Source organism: Carassius gibelio, chromosome B2 (genome assembly GCF_023724105.1).
Source record: "Carassius gibelio isolate Cgi1373 ecotype wild population from Czech Republic chromosome B2, carGib1.2-hapl.c, whole genome shotgun sequence".
Taxonomy (NCBI): Eukaryota; Metazoa; Chordata; class Actinopteri; order Cypriniformes; family Cyprinidae; genus Carassius; species Carassius gibelio.
In genome coordinates, this window is record NC_068397.1 from 31,074,920 (window position 1) to 31,097,593 (window position 22,674).

At 35.9% G+C, this 22,674-nt stretch overlaps 1 protein-coding gene and 2 long non-coding RNA genes across 3 annotated transcripts; 2 read left to right on the plus strand and 1 right to left on the minus strand.

Annotated features, from left to right (window-relative positions):
• The first annotated feature begins 1,579 nt into the window (after nucleotides 1-1,579).
• On the plus strand, nucleotides 1,580-16,146 carry LOC127951147 (uncharacterized). Its single transcript, XR_008152609.1, has 2 exons — nucleotides 1,580-1,676; nucleotides 14,651-16,146. It is a non-coding gene; the product is annotated as an uncharacterized LOC127951147 (long non-coding RNA).
• LOC127951143 (uncharacterized) lies at nucleotides 3,850-5,521 on the plus strand. Its single transcript, XR_008152604.1, has 2 exons — nucleotides 3,850-3,999; nucleotides 4,480-5,521. It is a non-coding gene; the product is annotated as an uncharacterized LOC127951143 (long non-coding RNA).
• LOC127951142 (zinc finger protein with KRAB and SCAN domains 1-like) lies at nucleotides 16,115-21,964 on the minus strand. The gene is made up of 5 exons (XM_052548820.1): nucleotides 21,396-21,964; nucleotides 20,230-20,330; nucleotides 20,080-20,149; nucleotides 19,839-19,922; nucleotides 16,115-17,709 (listed from the first exon to the last, which is right to left on the minus strand). The coding sequence occupies exons 1-5, from the start codon at nucleotides 21,628-21,630 to the stop codon at nucleotides 17,207-17,209; spliced, it is 993 nt and encodes a 330-aa protein (XP_052404780.1). The 5' UTR covers nucleotides 21,631-21,964; the 3' UTR covers nucleotides 16,115-17,206.
• Nucleotides 21,965-22,674: the final 710 nt, after the last annotated feature.

Consider the following 22,674-nt stretch of genomic DNA (forward strand, 5'->3'; position numbering starts at 1 on the left):
TATGATTACAGTTTAACCTGAAAATGACATCTAAACTCTAAAAAAGAGAAGATTTGCAATAAGTTTATTGTCACCTATCACTTATTTCAAATACCTATATCTGCAACAAAATGTGTGTCCATGTATATGTGTGTCTTTGAGTGTGTGTGTGTGTGTGTGTGTGTGCATATGCTTATAGAGTATACATATATTAGTCTAATCATTTGCTGTCAGTGTGTGTGTCTGTCTGTTAGCCTGTTCTCCATTTTGGATGTGTTTAAATGTCATCCAAACATCCAGGTTGGCTCTGACCACCTCAGAGGCCTTAATGTGCTTGAACCCCGGTAAAATGCTGCTTGCAGCTTTAATTATTATTATTATTATTATTATTATTATTCTTCTGCCCTAAAACTGAACGTGCAGCCCAAACCGTAAGGCCTAGAGAGCTGAAATTTGGACAGATCGTAGAGCTCAATTTGGGGAGAACTTATCAAAGTCTCAGCCCAATCGGCCTAACGGGGGCGCTACAGCGCAAAAAGCAAAAATTTTGGACATTTTTGGCCGTAAATCGTATACCGTTAGCCGTAGACTCAAAAACATGGCATTGTTGCAATCCTTGGGTTAGCCCGAACAAAAGTGCACGGCGCCTTTTTGGGGTCTACGACGCACCGTTTTCTCGCAAAATCGAGCTATATCCGAAACCTACTTTTGCGAACTAGTCCTAGGATTTTCAACCAATCAGAACCAAACCACTTCATAAATATTCCCTGGACACTCAATATCAATAATTATCAAAAAAAAGTTGAAATTTCAATTCTTACGCGAAACAGTATGCCAAAAAGCGTCTATGCTAACGTTAGCCAAATGCTATTTTGACTATAACTCATGAACGAAATGAGATATCTTCACCAAACTCGGTATACATATGTATAAGCTCAATCTTTGGTCAAATCAAAAAAATTGCGCATCTCTGCCACTTGGGGGCGCTATAAGATAGAAAAAACACATAAATTGCTATAACTAGGCAACCGTTGGCTCGATCGACTTGAAAACCGGTATGCAGTGTCTTGGTCTGAAGGGGCACAAGTACCTATGAGGACATTTGCATATCTCAAAAAAACATGGCCGCCATTGGCCAAACAAATTTAAGCACCTATTTGAAAGGGTTAACGGATGTTGATCGGAACGAAACTCGCTGGGTACGTTCGACTCATGAACCTTAAGGTCTGTAAGAATTTTGAAAGAAATCGGCCACTAGTTGGCGCTAACGAGTTTTATGGCTCTGTAATCACGTGGTGTTTCACATATCAACACAATATGCATATCATTTGATAGATCTCCTCGTAATGCACAACTTTGCCTCAAGAACCATTGCTGTCAATCAAATCGTTCAATTGTTACTCACAAATATGTTAAAAACCTACTTTTGCGAACTAGTCCTAGGTTTTTTGCCCGATCGGAACCAAACCACTGCAGTAATATTCTGTGGACTCTCTAGATCAATAATTATTAAAAAAATGTTGAATTTTGTCCTTTGGTTAGCTGTAACGGGGTAATTTAGAAAAAGGGGTGTGGCCAAACATACCCCAAAGTCTATAAAACCTAAAGGAAAACTCAAAACTTTATGAAACTCAGTGAAATCATGTAACAGGTGACTCTTAACAAGCATGCAAAGTTTCATGGAGATCAGACCATAGGTGGCGCTATAACAGTAGAAAATGTCTCAAAACACAAGATTTATATGGTAAATGGCCTCAAATTGTTTGAAAATGTTCATATATTCACTCAAAAACACTAAATCTTCATATCATATGATAAATCTCCTCATTCTGAACAACTTTGCCTCTGGGACCAATGTTGTCAATAAAGCTGTTAATTAAATATTCAAGATTATTTTAAAAAGTTACTTTGGCATACTTGTGATAGGGTTTGAGATGAAAATCAATAAAACCACTGAAGTACAATTCTCTAGACTCTGAAGGTCAATAATTATCAAAAACATGTTGAACAATTGCATTTGGGCAACTATAAACCAATAATTTTATAATATGTTATATGCATAGTGTACACAAAGGCCTATTTATTCAAACAGAAAGCCCACAAATTATCAAAACTGTGTAAAATAATGCATGTTTTCATTCTAAACAAGCATGCAAAATTTAAGAGAGATTGGGCAAAAAAAAATTACAACACTATAACAGTTATGTTTTAAAACACAGTGTTGTTTGAGTAAATGCAATTTATAACCTCTAGATGGCAGTGGAAGACCACTAATGGGCTCATTCAGTTAAGTTGAACAGTACTGTTGAAAGGATTCATGAATTCATCCCAAAACATTAAAAATGTAACTGTTATAACATTTTAAATCTCATTGAGTCAATGTTTTCCATTTTGTTCTTACAGATATATCAGTTTTTACTATTTTGCCACATTGTGATTACAGTTTAACCTGAAAATGACATCTAAACTCTTAAAAAGAGAAGACTTGCAATAAGTTTATTGTCACCTATCACTTATTTCAAATACCTATATCTGCAACAAAATGTTTGTGCATGTATATGTGTGTCTTTCTGTGTGTGTGTGTGTGCATATGCTTATAGAGTATACATATATTAGTCTAATCATTTACTTTCAGTGTGTGTGTCTGTCTGTTAACCTGTTCTCCATTTTGGATGTGTTTAAATGTCATCCATGCATCCAGGTTGGCTCAGACCACCTCAGAGGCCTTAATGTGCTTGAACCCCGGTAAATGCTGCTTGCAGCTTTAATTATTATTATTCTTCCGCCCTAGAACTGAACGTGCAGCCCAAACCGTAAGGCTTAGAGACTTGAAACTTGGTCAGATGATAGAGCTCAATTTGGGGAGAACCTATCAAAGTCTCAGCCCAATTGGCCAATAGGGGGCGCTACAGTGATCGAAAATGCGTTTTTGCTAATAGCTCCTAAACCGCTTGTGATAGAGCCAAAAATTTAACATTTCTGGAATCCGTGGGTCATGCGAAATTAAAAACGGTCACTCTGATTTTGGGTCTAGGAGGCCTCGTTTTTTCGCAAATTTAACGTATGTCCAAAACCTACTTTTGCGAACTAGTCCTAGGTTTTTCGCCCAATCTGAATCAAACCACTGCAGAAATGTTCTCTGTCCAGTGAATATCAATAATTATCAAAAAAAAGTAGAAATTTCGACTCACTGTCGTAATGGGATGCCAAAATGTTCGAAAGTCGAGGACCATTTTTACGCAACAGGCTATAACTCATGAATGCAATGAGATATCTTAACCAAACTCGCTGAACATTTGTATGAGCTAAAACTTTGGTCAAATAAAAAAAATTGCACACCTCTGCCACTTGGGGGCGCTATAAAAAGAAAAAAACTCATAAATGGCTATAACTAGGCAACCGTTGGCTCGATCGACTTGAAAATTGGTATGCAGTGTCTTGGTCTGAAGGGGCACAAGTACCTATGAGGACATTTGCATATCTCAAAAAACATGGCCGCCATTGGCCAAACAAATTTAAGCACCTATTTGAAAGGGTTAACGGATGTTGATCGGAACGAAACTCGCTGGGTACGTTCGACTCATGAACCTTAAGGTCTGTAAGAATTTTGAAAGAAATCGGCCACTAGTTGGCGCTAACGAGTTTTATGGCTCTGTAATCACGTGGTCTTTCACATATCAACACAATATGCATATCATTTGATAGATCTCCTCATAATGCACAACTTTGCCTCAAGAACCATTGCTGTCAATCAAATCGTTCATTACTTATTCACAAATATGTTAAAAACCTACTTTTGCGAACTAGTCCTAGGTTTTTTGTCCGATCGGAACCAAACCACTGCAGTAATATTCTGTGGACTCTCTAGATCAATAATTATCAAAAAAATGTTGAATTTTGCACTTTGGTTAGCGTTAAAGGGGTAATTAAGAAAAGGGGTGTGGCCAAACATACCCCAAAGCTTATAAAACCTAAACGAAAACTCAAAACTTTATGAAACTTGGTGAAAACATGTACCAGGTGACTCTTAACAAGCATGCAATGTTTTATGGAGATCGGACCATAGATGGCGCTATAACAGTTGAAAAAGCCTCAAAAACACACATTTTCAATAGAAAATGATCACAATTTGTAGGACATGTTCATACATTCAAACAAACAATAGATCTTAATATCATATGATAGATCTCCTCATAATGCACAACTTCGCCTCAAGAACCATTGCTGTCAATCAAATCATTCAATTGTTATTCACAAATATGTTAAAAACCTACTTTTGCGAACTAGTCCTAGGTTTTTTGTCCGATCAGAACCAAACCACTGCAGTAATAATCTGTGGACTCTCTAGATCAATAATTATCAAAAAAATGTTGAATTTTGTACTTTGGTTAGCGTTAAAGGGGTAATTAAGAAAAGGGGTGTGGCCAAACATACCCCAAAGCCTATAAAACCTAAACGAAAACTCAAAACTTTATGAAAATTGGTGAAATCATGTACCAGGTGACTCTCAACAAGCATGCAATGTTTCATGGAGATCGGACCATAGGTGGCGCTATAACAGTTGAAAAAGCCTCAAAAAAACACATTTTCAATAGAAAATGATCACAATTTGTAGGACATGTTCATACATTCAAACAAACACTAGATCTTAACATCATATGATAGATCTCCTCATAATGCACAACTTCGCCTCAAGAGCCATTGCTGTCAATCAAATCGTTCAATTGTTATTCACAAATATGTTAAAAACCTACTTTTGCGAACTAGTTCTAGGTTTTTTGTTCGATCGGAACCAAACCACTGCAGTAATATTCTGTGGACACTCTAGATCAATAATTATCAAAAAAATGTTGAATTTTGTACTTTGGTTACCGTTAAAGGGGTAATTAAGAAAAGGGGTGTGGCCAAACATACCCCAAAGCCTATAAAACCTAAACGAAAACTCAAAACTTTATGAAAATTGGTGAAATCATGTAACAGGTGACTCTTAACAAGCATGCAAAGCTTCATGGAGATCGGACCATAGGTGGCGCTATAACAGTAGAAAAGGTCTCAAAACACAAGATTTATATGGTGAATGGCCTCAAATTGTTTGAAAATGCTCATATATTCACTCAAAAACACTAGATCTTCATATCATATGATAGATCTCCTCATTCTGAACAACTTTGCCTTTGGGACCAATGTTGTCAATAAAGCTGTTAATTAAATATTCAAGATTATTTTAAAAAGTTACTTTGGCAAACTATTGATAGGGTTTAAGCTAAAAATCAATAAAACCACTGAAGTACAAGTCTCTAGACTCTGAAGGTCAATAATTATCAAAATCATGTTGAAAAATTGCATTTGGACAACTATAAACCAGTAATTTTATGATATGTTATTTGCATAGTGTACACAAAGGCCTATTAATACAAACAGAAAGCCCACAAATTATCAAAACTGTGTAAAATAATGCATAATTTCATTCTAAAAAAGCATGCAAAATTTAAGAGAGATTGGGCAAAAAAAAAAAAAAAAAAAAAAAAAAAAAACACAATAACAGTTATATTTAAAAACACAGTGTTGCTTGAGTAAATGCAATTTATAACCACTAGATGGCAGTGGAAGACCACTAATGGGCTCATTCAGCTAGTTAAACAGTACTGTTTTCATGAATTCATGCCAAAACATTAATAAATTAACTGTTATTACATTTTAAATCTCATTGAATTGATGTTTTCCATTTTGTTCATAGAGATGTATCAGTTTTTACAATTTTGCCACATTATGATTACAGTTTAACCTGAAAATGACATCTAAACTCTAAAAAAGAGAAGACTTGCAATAAGTTTATTGTCACCTATCACTTATTTCAAATACCTATATCTGCAACAAAATGTTTGTGCATGTATATGTGTGTCTTTGGGTGTGTGTGTGTGTGTGTGTGCATACGCTTATAGAGTATACATATATTAGTCTAATCATTTACTTTCAGTGTGTGTGTCTGTCTGTTAGCCTGTTCTCCATTTTGGATGTGTTTAACGGTCTTCCAAACATCCAGGATGGCTCTGACCACCTCAGATGCCTTAAATGCTTGAACCCCGGTAAAATGCTGCTTGCAGCTTTAATTAGGGGTTCAAGCACGCAGTGCTGAAACCCTATTGTAATTGTTAGGATTTTTATTAGGGGTTCAAGCACGCAGTGCTGAAACCCTCTTGTAATTGTTAGGATTTTTATTATTATTATTATTCTTCCGCCCTAGAACTGAACGTGCAGCCCAAACCGTAAGGCCTAGAGAGCTGAAATTTGGACAGATCGTAGAGCTCAATTTGGGGAGAACTTATCAAAGTCTCAGCCCAATCGGCCTAACGGGGGCGCTACAGCGCAAAAAACAAAAATTTTGGACATTTTTGGCCGCAGATCGTAAACCGTTAGCCGTAGACTCAAAAACAAGGCATCGTTGCAATCCTTGGGTTAGTCCGAACAAAAGTGCACAACTGCATTTTTTGCTCTACGACGCACCGTTTTCTCGTAAAATCGAGCTATGTCCGAAACCTACTTTTGCGAACTAGTCCTAGGATTTTCAACCAATCGGAACCAAACCACTTCAGAAATATTCCCTGGACACTCAATATCAATAATTATCAAAAAAAAGTTGAAATTTCGATTCTTACGCGAAACAGTACGCCAAGAAGCGTCTATGCTAACGTTAGCCAAATGCTATTTTGACTATAACTCTTGAACGGAATGATATATCTTCACCAAACTCGGTATACATATGTATGAGCTCAATCTTTGGTCAAATCAAAAAAATTGCGCATCTCTGCCACTTGGGGGCGCTATAAGATAGAAAAAACACATAAATTGCTATAACTAGGCAACCGTTGGCTCGATCGACTTGAAAATCGGTATGCAGTGTCTTGGTCTGAAGGGGCACAAGTACCTATGAGGACATTTGCATATCTCAAAAAACATGGCCGCCATTGGCCAAACAAATTTAAGCACCTATTTGAAAGGGTTAACGGATGTTGATCGGAACGAAACTCGCTGGGTACGTTCGACTCATGAACCTTAAGGTCTGTAAGAATTTTGAAAGAAATCGGCCACTAGTTGGCGCTAACGAGTTTATTGGCTCTGTAATCACGTGGTGTTTCACTTATCAACACAAAACGCATATCATTTGATAGATCTCCTCATAATGCACAACTTTGCCTCAAGAACCATTGCTGTCAATCAAATCGTTCAATTGCAATTCACAAATATGTCAAAAAGCTACTTTTGCGAACTAGTCCTAGGTTTTATTCCCGATCGGAACCAAACCACTGCAGTAATATTCTGTGGACTCTCTAGATCAATAATTATCAAAAAATGTTGAATTTTGTACTTTGGTTAGCTTTAAATGGGTAATTTAGAAAAGGGGTGTGGCCAAACATACCCCAAAGCCTATAAAACCTAAACGAAAACTCAAAACTTTATGAAACTCGGTGAAAACATTTAACACGTGACTCTTAACAAGCATGCAAAGTTTCATGGAGATCGGACCATAGGTGGCGCTATAACAGTTGAAAAAGCCTCAAAAACACACATTTTCAATGGAAAATGATCACAATTTGTAGGACATGTTCATACATTCACACAAACACTAGATCTTCATATCATATGATAGATCTCCTCTTTGTGAACAACTTTGCCTCAAGGAGCGAAGATGTCAATCAAATCGTTCAATTGCAATTCACAAATATGTCAAAAAGCTACTTTTGCGAACTAGTCCCAGGTTTTTTACCCGATCGAAACCAAACCACTGCAGTAATTTTCTCTGGACTCTCTAGATCAATAATTATCAAAAAAAAATTGAATTTTGTCCTTTGGTTAGCTATAACTGGCTAAATTAGAAAAGGGGCGTGACCAAAATACCCAAAAGCATATAAAACCTAAATGGAAACTCAAAACTTTATGAAACTTGGTGAAAACATGTAACAGCTGACCCTTAACAACCATGCAAATTTTCATGGAGATCGGACCATAGGTGGCGCTATAACAGTAGAAAAGGTCTCAAAACATAAGATTTACATGGTAAATTGCCTCAAATTGTTTGAAAATGCTCATATATTCACATAAACACTAGATCTTCATATCATTTGATAGATCTCCTCATTCTGAACAAATTTTGGGACCAATGTTGTCAATAAAGCTGTTAATTAAATATTGAAGATTATTTAAAAAAGTTACTTTGGCAAAGTAGTCCAAGGCTTTAAGCTGAAAATCAATAAAACCACTGAAGTACAATTCTCTAGAATCTGAAGGTCAATAATAATCAAAAACATGTTGAAAAATTGCATTTGGACAACTATAAACCAGTGATTGTATAATATGTTCTTTTCACAGTGTACACAAAGGCCTATTAATACAAACAGAAAGCCCACAAATTATCAAAACTGTGTAAAATAATGCCTAATTTCATTCTAAACAAGCATGCAAATTTTAAGAGAGATTGGGCAAAAAACATAACACTATAACAGTTATTTTAAAAAACAGTGTTGTTTGAGTAAATGCAATTTATAACCACTAGATGGCAGCGGAAGACCACTAATGGGCTCATTCAGCAAATTGAAACAGTACTTTTGAAAAGATTTATGAATTCATGCCTAAATAATAATAAAAAAACACTGTTACAAAATTTTAAATCTCACTGAGTTAAAGTTTTCCATTTTGTTCATACAGACTTATCAGTTTTAAAAATTTTGCCACATTATGATTAAAGTGAAACCTGAAAATGACATCCGAACTCTTAAAAATTAGTTTAATCATTTAATTTCAGTGCGTGTGTCTGTCTGTCAGCCTATTCTCCGTTTTGGATGTGTTTAACTGTCATCCATACATTCAGGTTGGCTCAGACCACCTCAGAGGCCTTAATGTGCTTGAACCCCGTAAATGCTGCTTGCAGCTTTAATTATTATTATTATTATTATTATTATTATTATTCTTCCGCCCTAGAACTGAACGTGCAGCCCAAACCGTAAGGCCTAGAGAGCTGAAATTTGGACAGATCGTAGAGCTCATTTTGGGGAGAACTTATCAAAGTCTCAGCCCAATCGGCCAAACGGGGGCGCTATAGCGCAAAAAACAAAAATTTTGGACGTTTTTGGCCGTGAATCGTAAACCGTTAGCCATAAACGCAAAAACATGGCATCATAGCAATCCTTGGGTTAGCCCGAACAAAAGTGCACGGCGCCTTTTTGGGGTCTACGACGCACCGTTTTCTCGCAAAATCGAGCTATATCCGAAACCTACTTTTGCGAACTAGTCCTAGGATTTTCAACCAATCAGAACCAAACCACTTCATAAATATTCCCTGGACACTCAATATCAATAATTATCAAAAAAAAGTTGAAATTTCAATTCTTACGCGAAACAGTACACCAAAAAGCGTCTATGCTAACGTTAGCCAAATACTATTTTGACTATAACTCTTGAACGGAATGAGATATCTTCACCAAAATTGGTACACATATGTATGAGCTCAATCTTTGGTCAAATAAAAAAAATTGCATATCTCTGCCACTTGGGGGCGCAATAAGATTTAAAAAACACATAAATGGCTATAACCAGGCAACCGTTGACTCGATCGACTTGAAAATTGGTATGCAGTGTCTTGGTCTGAAGGGGCACAAGTACCTATGAGGACATTTGCATATCTCAAAAAACATGGCCGCCATTGGCCAAACAAATTTAAGCACCTATTTGAAAGGGTAAACGGATGTTCATCGGAACGAAACTCGCTGGGTACGTTCGACTCATGAACCTTAAGGTCTGTAAGAATTTTGAAAGAAATTGGCCACTAGTTGGCGCTAACGAGTTTTATGGCTCTGTAATCACGTGGTGTTTCACATATCAACACAATATGCATATCATTTGATAGATCTCCTCATAATGCACAACTTTGCCTCAAGAACCATTGCTGTCAATCAAATCGTTCAATTGTTATTCACAAATATGTTAAAAACCTACTTTTGCGAACTAGTCCTAGGTTTTTTGTCCGATCGGAACCAAACCACTGCAGTAATAATCTGTGGACTCTCTAGATCAATAATTATCAAAAAAATGTTAAATTTTGTACTTTGGTTAGCGTTAAAGGGGTAATTAAGAAAAGGGGTGTGGCCAAACATACCCCAAAGCCTATAAAACCTAAACAAAAACTCTAAACTTTATGAAACTAGGGAAAAACATGTAACAGGTGACTCTTAACAAGCATGCAAAGTTTCAAGGAGATCGGACCATAGGTGGCGCTATAACAGTAGAAAAGGTCTCAAAACACAAGATTTATATGGTAAATGGCCTCAAATTGTTTGAAATGCTAATATATTCTCTCAAAAACACTAGATCTTCACATCAAATGATAGATCTCCTCATTCTGAACAACTTTGCCTCTGGGACCAATGTTGTCAATAAAGCTGTTAATTAAATATTCAAGATTATTTAAAAAAGTTACTTTGCCAAAGTAGTCCAAGGCTTTAAGCTGAAAATCAATAAAACCACTGAAGTACAATTCTCTAGACTCTGAAGGTGAATAATTATCAAAAACATGTTGAACAATTGCATTTGGACAACTATAAACCAATAATTTTATAATATGTTATTTTCACAGTGTACACAAAGGCCTATTAATACAAACAGAAAGCCCACAAATTATCAAAACTGTGTAAAATAATGCCTAATTTCATTCTAAACAAGCATTCAAAATTTAAGAGAGATTGGGCAAAAAACATTACACTATAACAGTTATGTTTAAAAACAGTGTTGTTTGAGTAAATGCAATTTATAACCACTAGATGGCAGCGGAAGACCACTAATGGGCTCATTAAGCAAATTGAAACAGTACTTTTGAGAAGATTTATGAATTCATGCCTAAACAATAAATAAAAAAACACTGTTACAACATTTTAAATCTCACTGAGTTAAAGTTTTCCATTTTGTTCATACAGACTTATCAGTTTTTAAAATTTTGCCACATATGATTACAGTGAAACCTGAAAATGACATCCAAACTCTTAAAAACTAGTTTAATCATTTAATTTCAGTGCGTGTGTCTGTCTGTCAGCCTATTCTCCGTTTTGGATGTGTTTAACTGTCATCCATACGTCCAGGTTGGCTCAGACCACCTCAGAGGCCTTAATGTGCTTGAACCCCGTAAATGCTGCTTGCAGCTTTAATTATTATTATTATTCTTCCCTAAAACTGATCGTGCAGCCCAAACTGTAAGGGCTAGAGAGCTGAAACTTGGCCAGATTGTAGTAGTCTGGCTCGCTACTCAGGCGCAAAGACCCGGCCCAATCGGCCTAACGGGGGCGCTACAGCACAAAAAACAAAATTTTCAGACATTTTTGGCCATAGCTCCTAAACCACTTGACGTAGACTCAAAAACTTTATATATTTTGCATCCTTGGGTTAATAGGAACAAAATTGCTCTGCGCCTTTTTTCACTCTACGACGCACCGTTTTCCCGTAAAATCGACCTATAGCCAAAACCTACTTTTGCAAACTAGTCCTAGGTTTTTCAGCCAATCGTAACAAAACCAGTGCAGAAATGTTCTATGGACAGTCATTATCAATAATTATCAAAAACAATTTGAAATTTTCACTCACTGCTGCAAGGGGGCGCTAATACCTTCACAAGTCGAGGACCAATTTCATTCAAAAGGCCAGAACTCGTGAACGAAATGAGATATCTTAACCAAACTTGGTACACATTTTGATGAGCTGAAACTTTGGTCAAATAAAAAAGAATTGCACATCTCTGCCACTTGGTGGTGCTATAAGAGGTAAAAACATAAAAATGGCTATAACTACACAACCGTTAGCCTGATCGACTTGAAAATTTGTATGCCATGTCATTGTCCCATGTGACACAAGGGTCTTTGAGGAAATAGGCGTATCTAAAAAAACATGGCCGCCATTGGCCAATGAAATGTAAGCACCTTTTTGACAAGGTTAACAGAGGTCAATCGGAACGAAACTCGGTAGGCACGTTCGACTCAGGGTCCTAAAGGTCTGTAAGAATTTTGAAAGAAATCGGCCACTAGTTGGCGCTAATGAGATTTTTTGGCTCAGTAATCACGTGGTGTGACATAGATTCACACAATATGCATATCATTTGATAGATCTCCTCATGATTCACAACTTTGCCTCAAGAACCATGGCTGTCAATCAAATTGTTCATTAATTATTCACAGATATGTTAAAAACCTACTTTTGCGAACTAGTCCTAGGGTTTTCAACCAATCAGAACCAAACCACTGCTGTAATATTCTCTGGACTCTCTAGATCAATAGTTATCAAAAAAATGTTGAATTTTGTCCTTTGGTTAGCTGTAACCAGGTCATTAATAAAAGGGGCGTGGCCACATACAAACAAAAGCCTATAAAACCTCAACAGAAACTCAAAACTTTACAAAACTAGGAGAAAACATTGAGCCGATGTCTCTGAACAATCATGCAAATTTTCATGGAGATCGGACAATAGGTGGCGCTATAACAGTAGAAAAGGTCTCAAAAACACAAGATTTATATGGTAAATGGCCTCAAATTGGTTAAAAATATTCATATATTCCCACAAACACTAGATCATATGATAGATCTCCTCATTCTGAACAACTTTGCCTCTTGGATCAATGTTGTCGATAAAACTCCTAATTAAATATTCAAGATTATTTTAAAAAGTTACTTTGGCGAACTAGTCCAAGGGTTTAAGCTGAAAATCAATAAAACCACTGAAGTACAATTCTCTAGACTCTGAAGGTCAATAATTATCAAAAAAATGTTGAACAATTGTATTTGGACAACTATAAACCGGTTATTTTAAAATAAGTTCTTTACATAGTGTACCCAAAGACCTGTTAATACAAACAGAAAGCCCACAAATTATCAAAACTGTGTAAAATAATGCATAATCTCATTCTAAACAAGCATGCAAAATTTAAGTGAATTCATGCCTAAAAAATAAAAAACACAGTTATATTTTAAATCTCATTGAGTCAGAGTTTTCCATTTTGTTCAAACAGACATGTCCAACAGACGTAGTGGTGTTGTTGGCGCAGTGGATAAGACACATGCCATCGGTGCGAGCGACCCGGGTTCGAATCCACCGTGAGACACCGATGTGTCGCTTAGCAAGACACTTAACCCCAAGTTGGTCCAGAAGCATGTGACCTCTGACATATATAGCAAGTGTAAGTCGCTTTGGATAAAAGCGTCAGATAAATGTAAACGTCAGTTTTTACACTTCTGCCACTTTATGATTACAGTGAAAGCTGAAAATGACATCTAAACTATTAAAAACTAGTTCAATCATTTAATTTCAGTGCGTGTGTCTGTCTGTGAGCCTGAACACAGAGACGTGGAACTGAACTGAACGTGCAGCCCAAACCGTAAGGCCTAGAGAGCTGAAATTTGGACAGATCGTAGAGCTCAATTTGGGGAGAACTTATCAAAGTCTCAGCCCAATCGGCCTAACGGGGGCGCTACAGCGCAAAAAGCAAAAATTTTGGACATTTTTGGCCGTAAATCGTATACCGTTAGCCGTAGACTCAAAAACATGGCATTGTTGCAATCCTTGGGTTAGCCCGAACAAAAGTGTACGGCGCCTTTTTGGGGTCTACGACGCACCGTTTTCTCGCAAAATCGAGCTATATCCGAAACCTACTTTTGCAAACTAGTCCTAGGATTTTCAACCAATCAGAACCAAACCACTTCATAAATATTCCCTGGACACTCAATATCAATAATTATCAAAAAAAAGTTGAAATTTCAATTCATACGCGAAACAGTACACCAAAAAGCGTCTATGCTAACGTTAGCCAAATGCTATATTGACTATAACTCCTGAACGGAATGAGATATCTTCACCAAACTCGGTAAACATATGTATGAGCTCAATCTTTGGTCAAATCAAAAAAAATGCGCATCTCTGCCACTTGGGGGCGCTATAAGATATAAAAAACACATAAATTGCTATAACTAGGCAACCGTTGGCTCGATCGACTTGAAAATTGGTATGCAATGTCTTGGTCTGAAGGGGCACAAGTACCTATGAGGACATTTGCATATCTCAAAAAAACATGGCCGCCATTGGCCAAACAATTTTAAGCACCTATTTGAAAGGGTTAACGGATGTTGATCGGAACGAAACTCGCTGGGTACGTTCGACTCATGAACCTTAAGGTCTGTAAGAATTTTGAAAGAAATCGGCCACTAGTTGGCGCTAACGAGTTTTATGGCTCTGTAATCACGTGGTGTTTCACATATCAACACAATATGCATATCACTTGATAGATCTCCTCATAATGCACAACTTTGCCTCAAGAACCATTGCTGTCAATCAAATCATTCAATTGTTATTCACAAATATGTTAAAAACCTACTTTTGCGAACTAGTCCTAGGTGTTTTGCCCGATCGGAACCAAACCACTGCAGTAATATTCTGTGGACTCTCTAGATCAATAATTATTAAAAAAATGTTGAATTTTGTCCTTTGGTTAGCTGTAACCGGGTAATTTAGAAAAAGGGGTGTGGCCAAACATACCCCAAAGCCTATAAAATCTAAAGGAAAACTCAAAACTGTATGAAACTCAGTGAAATCATGTATCAGGTGACTCTTAACAAGCATGCAAAGTTTCATGGAGATCAGACCGTAGGTGGCGCTATAACAGTAGAAAAGGTCTCAAAACACAAGATTTATATGGTAAATGGCCCCAAATTGTTTGAAAATGCTCATATATTCACTCAAAAACACTAAATCTTCATATCATATGATAGATCTCCTCATTCTGAACAACTTTGCCTCTGGGACCAATGTTGTCAATAAAGCTGTTAATTAAATATTCAAGATTATTTTAAAAAGTTACTTTGGCATACTTGTGATACGGTTTAAGATGAAAATCAATAAAACCACTGAAGTACAATTCTGTAGACTCTGAAGGTCAATAATTATCAAAAACATGTTGAACAATTGCATTTGGACAACTATAAACCAGTAATTTTATAATATGTTCTTTTCATAGTGTACACAAAGGCCTATTAATACAAACAGAAAGCCCACACATTATCAAAACTGTGTAAAACAATGCATAATTTCATTCTAAACAAGCATGCAAAATTTAAGAGAGATTGGGCAAAAAAAAACACTATAACAGTTATGTTTAAAAACAGTGTTGCTTGAGTAAATGCAATTTATAACCTCTAGATGGCAGTGGAAGACCACTAATGGGCTCATTCAGTAAAGTTGAACAGTACTGTTGAAAGGATTCATGAATTCATCCCAAAACATTAAAAATGTAACTGTTATAACATTTTAAATCTCATTGAGTCAATGTTTTCCATTTTGTTCTTACAGATATATCAGTTTTTACTATTTTGCCACATTGTGATTACAGTTTAACCTGAAAATGACATCTAAACTCTTAAAAAGAGAAGACTTGCAATAAGTTTATTGTCACCTATCACTTATTTCAAATACCTATATCTGCAACAAAATGTTTGTGCATGTATATGTGTGTCTTTCTGTGTGTGTGTGTGTGTGTGTGTGTGTGTGTGTGCATATGCTTATAGAGTATACATATATTAGTCTAATCATTTACTTTCAGTGTGTGTGTCTGTCTGTTAGCCTGTTCTCCATTTTGGATGTGTTTAAATGTCATCCATGCATCCAGGTTGGCTCAGACCACCTCAGAGGCCTTAATGTGCTTGAACCCCGGTAAATGCTGCTTGCAGCTTTAATTATAATTACTATTCTTATTATGTTGAATAAAGCAGAGTAGAATTTTTTCAGGTTTCTTGAATAGAAGTTGAATAGAAGCATTTATCTGAAATATAAATACTTTGGAACATTATAAATGTCTTTATCATCAGTTTTGCTCAATTTACAGCATCCTTTCTAAAAAGTATTATGTTTTATGTATACGTTTTATCTTCAACTTCTCAGCTTCAGGTCATAAAAATAAAGAAATGGGACAGTTAAATCAACTAAACCTGTAAAACACTGTGTTAGGACGATAAATAAATGGTTAAATCTTGTTTTTAGACAAGACAATTAAGTTACTTAAAACTGTAAAATACAGATTTAATGCTGATTGTTTATTATTACTTGTTTTATTGCTGGTTATTAATAAAAACATCAGATCTTTGTGTTTAACTTCTCAGCTTTTGTTCATAAAGCCACCAAACAACTTGGACAATTACAGAACCTGATTAAGTCTGTATCAAGAAGAAAAATGAATTAAAGTATAATATTATTTAAAATAATTGGTTTTATTACTGGACTGTTACTGGCTTTATACAGACTGAAGTAGTTTAAGTCTTTGGTTCTTTTAATTCTGATGATTTTGGCTCACATTTAACAAAAACCCAAGTGTTTAGTGAACTGTTGGGCCTCTGGAAAGTATGTTCATTTACTGTTCATGTACTCAATACTTAAGAGGGGCGTCTTTTGCTTTAATTACTGCCTCAATTCGTATTATTTTATTTTATTTATTTAAATTATTTCCCCTAATTGAAAATTACAGCGCTCCCTCCTAATGATCCATTAAGACACTAGAGGACTTTATCCATCGTATCCATCAGAAAGTCATGGATTTTTATTGTAAATAGCAAAATGGTGCACCCATATTAAATAATCCAAACAAACAAAAAATACAGCATAGCACAGGTTTTACAGGTCATAAAAAAAAAAATGAAAAAAAAAATGAAAAATGTAGTGCTGTCAAACGATTAATCGCAACTAAAATAAGTTTGTTAACATAATATATGTGTGTAAACGGTGTGTGTGTGTGTATATATACACACACACACACATATGCAAGTGTGTTACTCACTCACTCACTCACTTTAAGAAAAAGTTTGTTTATATATTAAATATAAACAATACATTTTAGATGTAAAATGTAAAAATATATTTAAAATATATGCTGTATGTGTTTTATATATACATATAATAAATATACACAACACACACACACATAAAATGTAAACAAAACTTTTTTCGGATGCAATTAATCGCGATTAATCGTTTGACAGCACTAGTTTAAATATAAAGGTAATGCATTTTCTGTATCAGACAATGTTTCACAAATAGATTAAAAAAGGATATAAAAGTATTCAGTTGACGAGCTACTCAAAAAAGGCAGTATATAAAACACAAAGCCATGTTATTTGATCATTTATTATACACAGTATGTGTCGAATGTCACACGGTGTCACCAGTATGCATACGGCTCTTCTTCGGTGTGGCTGCGCTGGTGCAGTTTGAGAGAGTTTAAGTGTGAGTAGGACTTGCCGCACTCCTCGCAGCTGTAGGGTTTCTCTCCGGTGTGCGAGCGCTGGTGTGAGATCAGGTGTGAGTTACAGTAGAAGCCCTTTCCGCACTGTGGACAGGTGTAGGGTCTCTCTCCGGTGTGGATGCGCTGGTGGATCTTCAGGTAGAAGCGTGTGGTGAAGGTCTTTCCGCACTGAGGACAGCGAGAGCTCCTCTCCGCCGCTGAAGGATTCACACGTAGGGGGATCTCCTCCGGTCTGTACGCTTCCTCCATGTGATGCTGTGCGCTCGGATCCAGCCGACGGTTCTCGTATCGCTCGCATGATTCCAGAGGAGACGTGTCCAAACCCTGGGTTTCGGCGTTCATGGGATATTCCTCAGAAACGAGTGAATTCCACAATCCACTTGGGTTCGTTTTACTCTCCAGGATGAAATCACTGCCTCCTGATTGAAGCACAGAGAGCGGAGGGTGAGGACAGTGCACCTATTATTTACAATGAAAGGTTCATATTTTGGTTTTGGGAGTCCCTGAGAACAGATTGACATGCATGCAAGATAAAAAAACACTTTCTTTGTTTTATAATATACATTTATTTTTTACCATACTTGCTTAACGACTCTCAAACGATTCGCTCAACGATTCATTTTTCCAAACCCATGTAATCAGCGATCTCCGCGTAAAACTGATCATGCTGACCAAACTGTAAGTCGTAGAGACCTGAGACTTGGAGGGATGGTAGTACTCACACTACCTACAAAGTGACAAAGGCTCGGCACGATCGGCCTGACGGGGGCGCTACAGCGATCAAAAGTAGAAAATTGGTACCATCAGTAGAACACTCGAGTTGCTGGAATCCTTAAAAGTTGTGCCCGACTGGTTTCGGCCCGAGCCCGACAGGTACATTTGGATTGACAGCTGTTTTAAAGCCCGAACCTGTTTACACCCCGAAATTATTCAAATGTGCACACACACACAGCTCTTTTGCCTTTTGTCAAGCATGAGTCATTTATACATGTTTTAACATAATTTATTCATAACTAGCGTTGGCTATAGGCCACTTGGAAGTTGGAATAAAGAAATAAAATAAGTCCTCTGTAACAACGTAACATCTAAATAGACATAGGCTCCTAAAAACAGGCCAACGAACCAATAAAAATGAGTCTTTCTTAACAAACTAAATTAAAATAAATTCTAAATTAAGATGGTTATTTGGCAATAATGTAATCACCAGAGGCAAGCCTCCATTACACTCACTCACCTTTCGCATCTTTCTCGCGCTAATCGAAACACATCATGACCGCTCATTTACCACGCAAACCAGAGCGCGAACCCAAGCCAAGCCTGTGTAATAAGATATAAATTAAGCCCGAATCCGGCCAAACCCGTTGGGTCCCATCAGGTTTGGGCAAAGATCTTTTTATCTACTTTTCAAACTAGTCCTAGGTTTTTCACCCAAAACCCCTATAATTGCTGCTTGCAGATATATATATTTTTTTATTTTATTTATATATTTATGTTCGGTGATGTTTTGTGTAAAACTATTATTATTTATTTATTATTTATTTTTTTACTTCATTGGAATAGTAAAAAACTTGATAATTGTTTTGGTACTTGCTATGTGAACACACAAAAAAAATATATAAAAAAAAATACATAAATATATATATATATATATATATATATATATATATATAAAATGGTCATGATTCGAAAAGATAAAATGGTCCAGAAGAAAACAGTAACACTTGTATTGTTCACGGTCAAAAATGACTGCAATTGAAATGAATGGAAGCTAATTTATCTAGTGGGAACATTTGGTACTGCGCTCAAACAAAACCTTACTGAAAGCTAATTTTTTGCGATATCAACCTCCAATTTGAAACACATCTGGTTTAAATTTATAGCCTTGATTTTCTTGCAGTTTTAGAGTAAAACATATTTTGGAAAACATATTTTTTATATAATGTTTTTATAAATAAATAATTAATTGTATTATTATTTTTGTGTGCATTTCGTAAAAATAAAGATAAACATCTATAAAAAAAATTTGTTTCAGTTCATTTTTTTCCACTTTTTAATTTTTTATAAAGAGAGCAAGTTAAAGTCTGCACTCCAAACCTTTCAAGAATTCTGACAGTTCTAGTTGGAAAAAAAGTGGTTAACATGTAATAAATGGCGTGTTCCATAAATATAATTTAGCATCATAATAAAACCTAAAAACATAAAATATTAAATTAAAAATAAAGGTCATTCAAGTCATTGAAATAATAATAATAAAAAAAAATCATTTTTGACCACCACATAAACAACACCAGAGGGTTAAAAAGAGAACCACAATTTGTTCAATATATCATTGATGAATAAAAAAGAAAGAAGCAATTTCATGTTTAGTTTTACCCACTACTGTCCCAAAACCAGTACTACCAAACCTCATTTTTAGCATCACACCCCAATTTTACAATAATTCAGCATGCCATATACATACTGTGCACTAAATCTGATGCTTCATAAAGCTGCTAAAAAAGTCCTTAATTCTAAAGACTAGTTAGTTAGACTAGTACTGATCTCTCACCCTCTCTAGCTGGTTCTGTTGTTCCTGTACTGAACCTGTCCTGGTCCTCCACCTCTGGACCAAACGGGCAAAGAGCAGGAGAAACTACAATAAAGACAGTGTGGAATCATTCAAACAAGTGTAAAACAACGGAGAATGTAGATTAGTGTATTATATTTGACAACGTAAAAAAGTGAATACATGGTAGCTCTATCATAATTTTTAATAGCATGGTTATTTTAAGAATGTGCATGTGTTTTACTCGGTCCGCTGTCCCACTGTTTGTCCTCCATGTGCTCTTCTTTGATCTGAATGGATTTGATTCCATCTTCCTGCGTTTGAGAATGACAAGAAATCAAGACAAATATAAGAAAAATATTGATGAAGAATCTAATAATGAAGCAATCCTTACATTTAGTGCAAATGTCTGTGCTGAAGAATCGTCTGTGTGCGTCTCTGTCTGTGTTCCTCCATCATGATTTTCATTGGACTTTACAAGGTTGAGGTTCACTTCTAATCAGAAAAAGAAATGGTGGGAAAAAGCATGAAACACAACAGTAACAATCTGTATGGACTGAACGCAAAAAAAAAAAAAAAAACTCATGTTATGAATTTAGCTACTTACAAAAGAGAACAGCCAACAATATTCTTAATATACAATGACGGGTTTATTAGAGACAACTTTATTAGAAAATATCTATAAAATTTGGTACTGCGCTTAAACAAAACCATACTGAAAGCCTTTTTTTCTTTTTTTTTGCGATATCAACACATCTGGTTTAAATTTATAGCTTTGATTTTCTTGCAGTCTTATAATAAAACATATTTTGGAAAATTTATTTTATATAAAATTTGTAAATATTATTTTTGTGTGCATTTCATAATAATAAAATTAAACTTCTATAAATTTTGTTTTTCACTTCAGCAATAATTTGACATCTTTTTGTTTTTTTTAAAGAGACAAACGAAATATATATAAAACTTTATTGCCCTAAAAGTGTCAATGAGACATGTTAGAGTGAAATTATTTGTGATTAATAACTAACTATCTAACTATCAAATGACTGCACGATTGCATGTTAAATATCTTCAGAATATTGCATGGAAGAAGGAAAATCATATGGTTTGGGAATGGCATGATAAATGAAACGATGACAGAATTATCTTTTTTCAGGTGCACGAGTAAATCATCCCTATTGGTAATTTGATACTTATGTTTTAAGTACTATCTAACTAACTATCTAAACAAGACTTTAAATATAGAGCACAAGCCATCTTCTTTTCATTCACTTTCATTGCATGTTCCTCGAAGCGTTAAAACTCAAGCCGGGTTTTAGGGATGGGAAACACATTTAAGAGAAAAACATCCGAAAATGCTTCTTTTCACCATCACTAGCGTTGTATGACAGGTTAAAGGGGCGTGGCTAGCACGCGGGTCGCTGGCTATTGGCTGAAGCGCGGCCTTGCATACGTCAGCAGCGATAGGAAGTTGTTTCATCGGAAGCGCAAGTTGTTCGATTGCGATTAAAGATGAAAGAGCGCAGCGTCGCGTTGAGTTTAAACGCGCTCGCCTCGCACCTCTCTGTCCGCTGCTGTGCACTTGTATTCCCACGGAGCGCAGGTTCGCTTGGCTCTGTCGCGCTGATCGCAGCTCGCTCTCGGTGAACTGGAGCTTCACCAGCAGGGTCTCGACCTCCATCTGGCGGCGCGTCATCTCTTGATCCACCGCGCGACTCATCTCCAGCAGCGCGCATTGGGCGAAGCGCTCGAGGATCGACGCCAGCTGCGCGTGGATGTCGCCCGACGCGGACATTCTAGTCGCTTATCTGGCGAATAAATCTGTTGAATTCGTGATTTAGGTGCTGCTCGTTTGGCGGAGAGTCTCGCGTGCGATCCGGTGATCCGAGCGCGCATCAATAGTGTTTACACAAACATCACAAAACACTCGGCCAGTTCCTCGACAAGTACGTCACCGTTTGAAGGACCAATAGATTTTGGGCTGTTGTTTTTAAATACTGTAAATGCTAGTTTATCAGCGCCCCCTCCAAAAGGACCTTAAAGTGGTAAAAAAAAAAAAGCCAGACAAAAGAAACATTAGGTTAAATATTCAAATTAATTTACTTTTCATCACAAACCAACCAAATAGTAGTCTAGAAAAAAATAACCTTATCCAAAAATGTGCATTTAGGAATAATTTAGTCAGAATAATAGATGAACAATGGACTGAATTCAAGATTTTGAGTTGTGATAAATAAAAATAATATTAAATGCCTTTATTCTGACATTAGTTTTTGTAGTTATTTACATAGCTTGTTCCAAAAAGTGTTAACACAATAACAAAATATTATTATTAGAGACAGGTTTATAGGTTCACTTTCTTTTATTATTAATAATAAATAGTTTTTATAGCACTGGTAATACAGTACTATTTTAATGAAGCCCCAAAATATGATTTAAATACTATACCTCAAAACCCAATTATTTATTTATGTTTATTCAAAACAAATTATATTGTTAACATTGTTATTCTGCATATTTGATGAATAGTTTTGCAGGCTTCCTTTTATAATACGGTTGAATAAAGTAAAAAATCCTAAGACCTCCATCACTTACATTATTTCTTAGAGCCTGCTTTTGATTTTATGTGGTTTATTTTTTCTATATTAAATTATATAATCGTTTATGTAGCAATGAACATAATGAAGTTGGACAGTCCATTCAAACTTTAGTTTATTGTCCGATTCTCACTATTAACTAGTTAACTAGTTAATTAACTAACATGCATAACATACTGGCTGTTTATTAGTACTTATAAAGCACATGACTTATTCTGCATGACCATATTTTAGATCCCTTA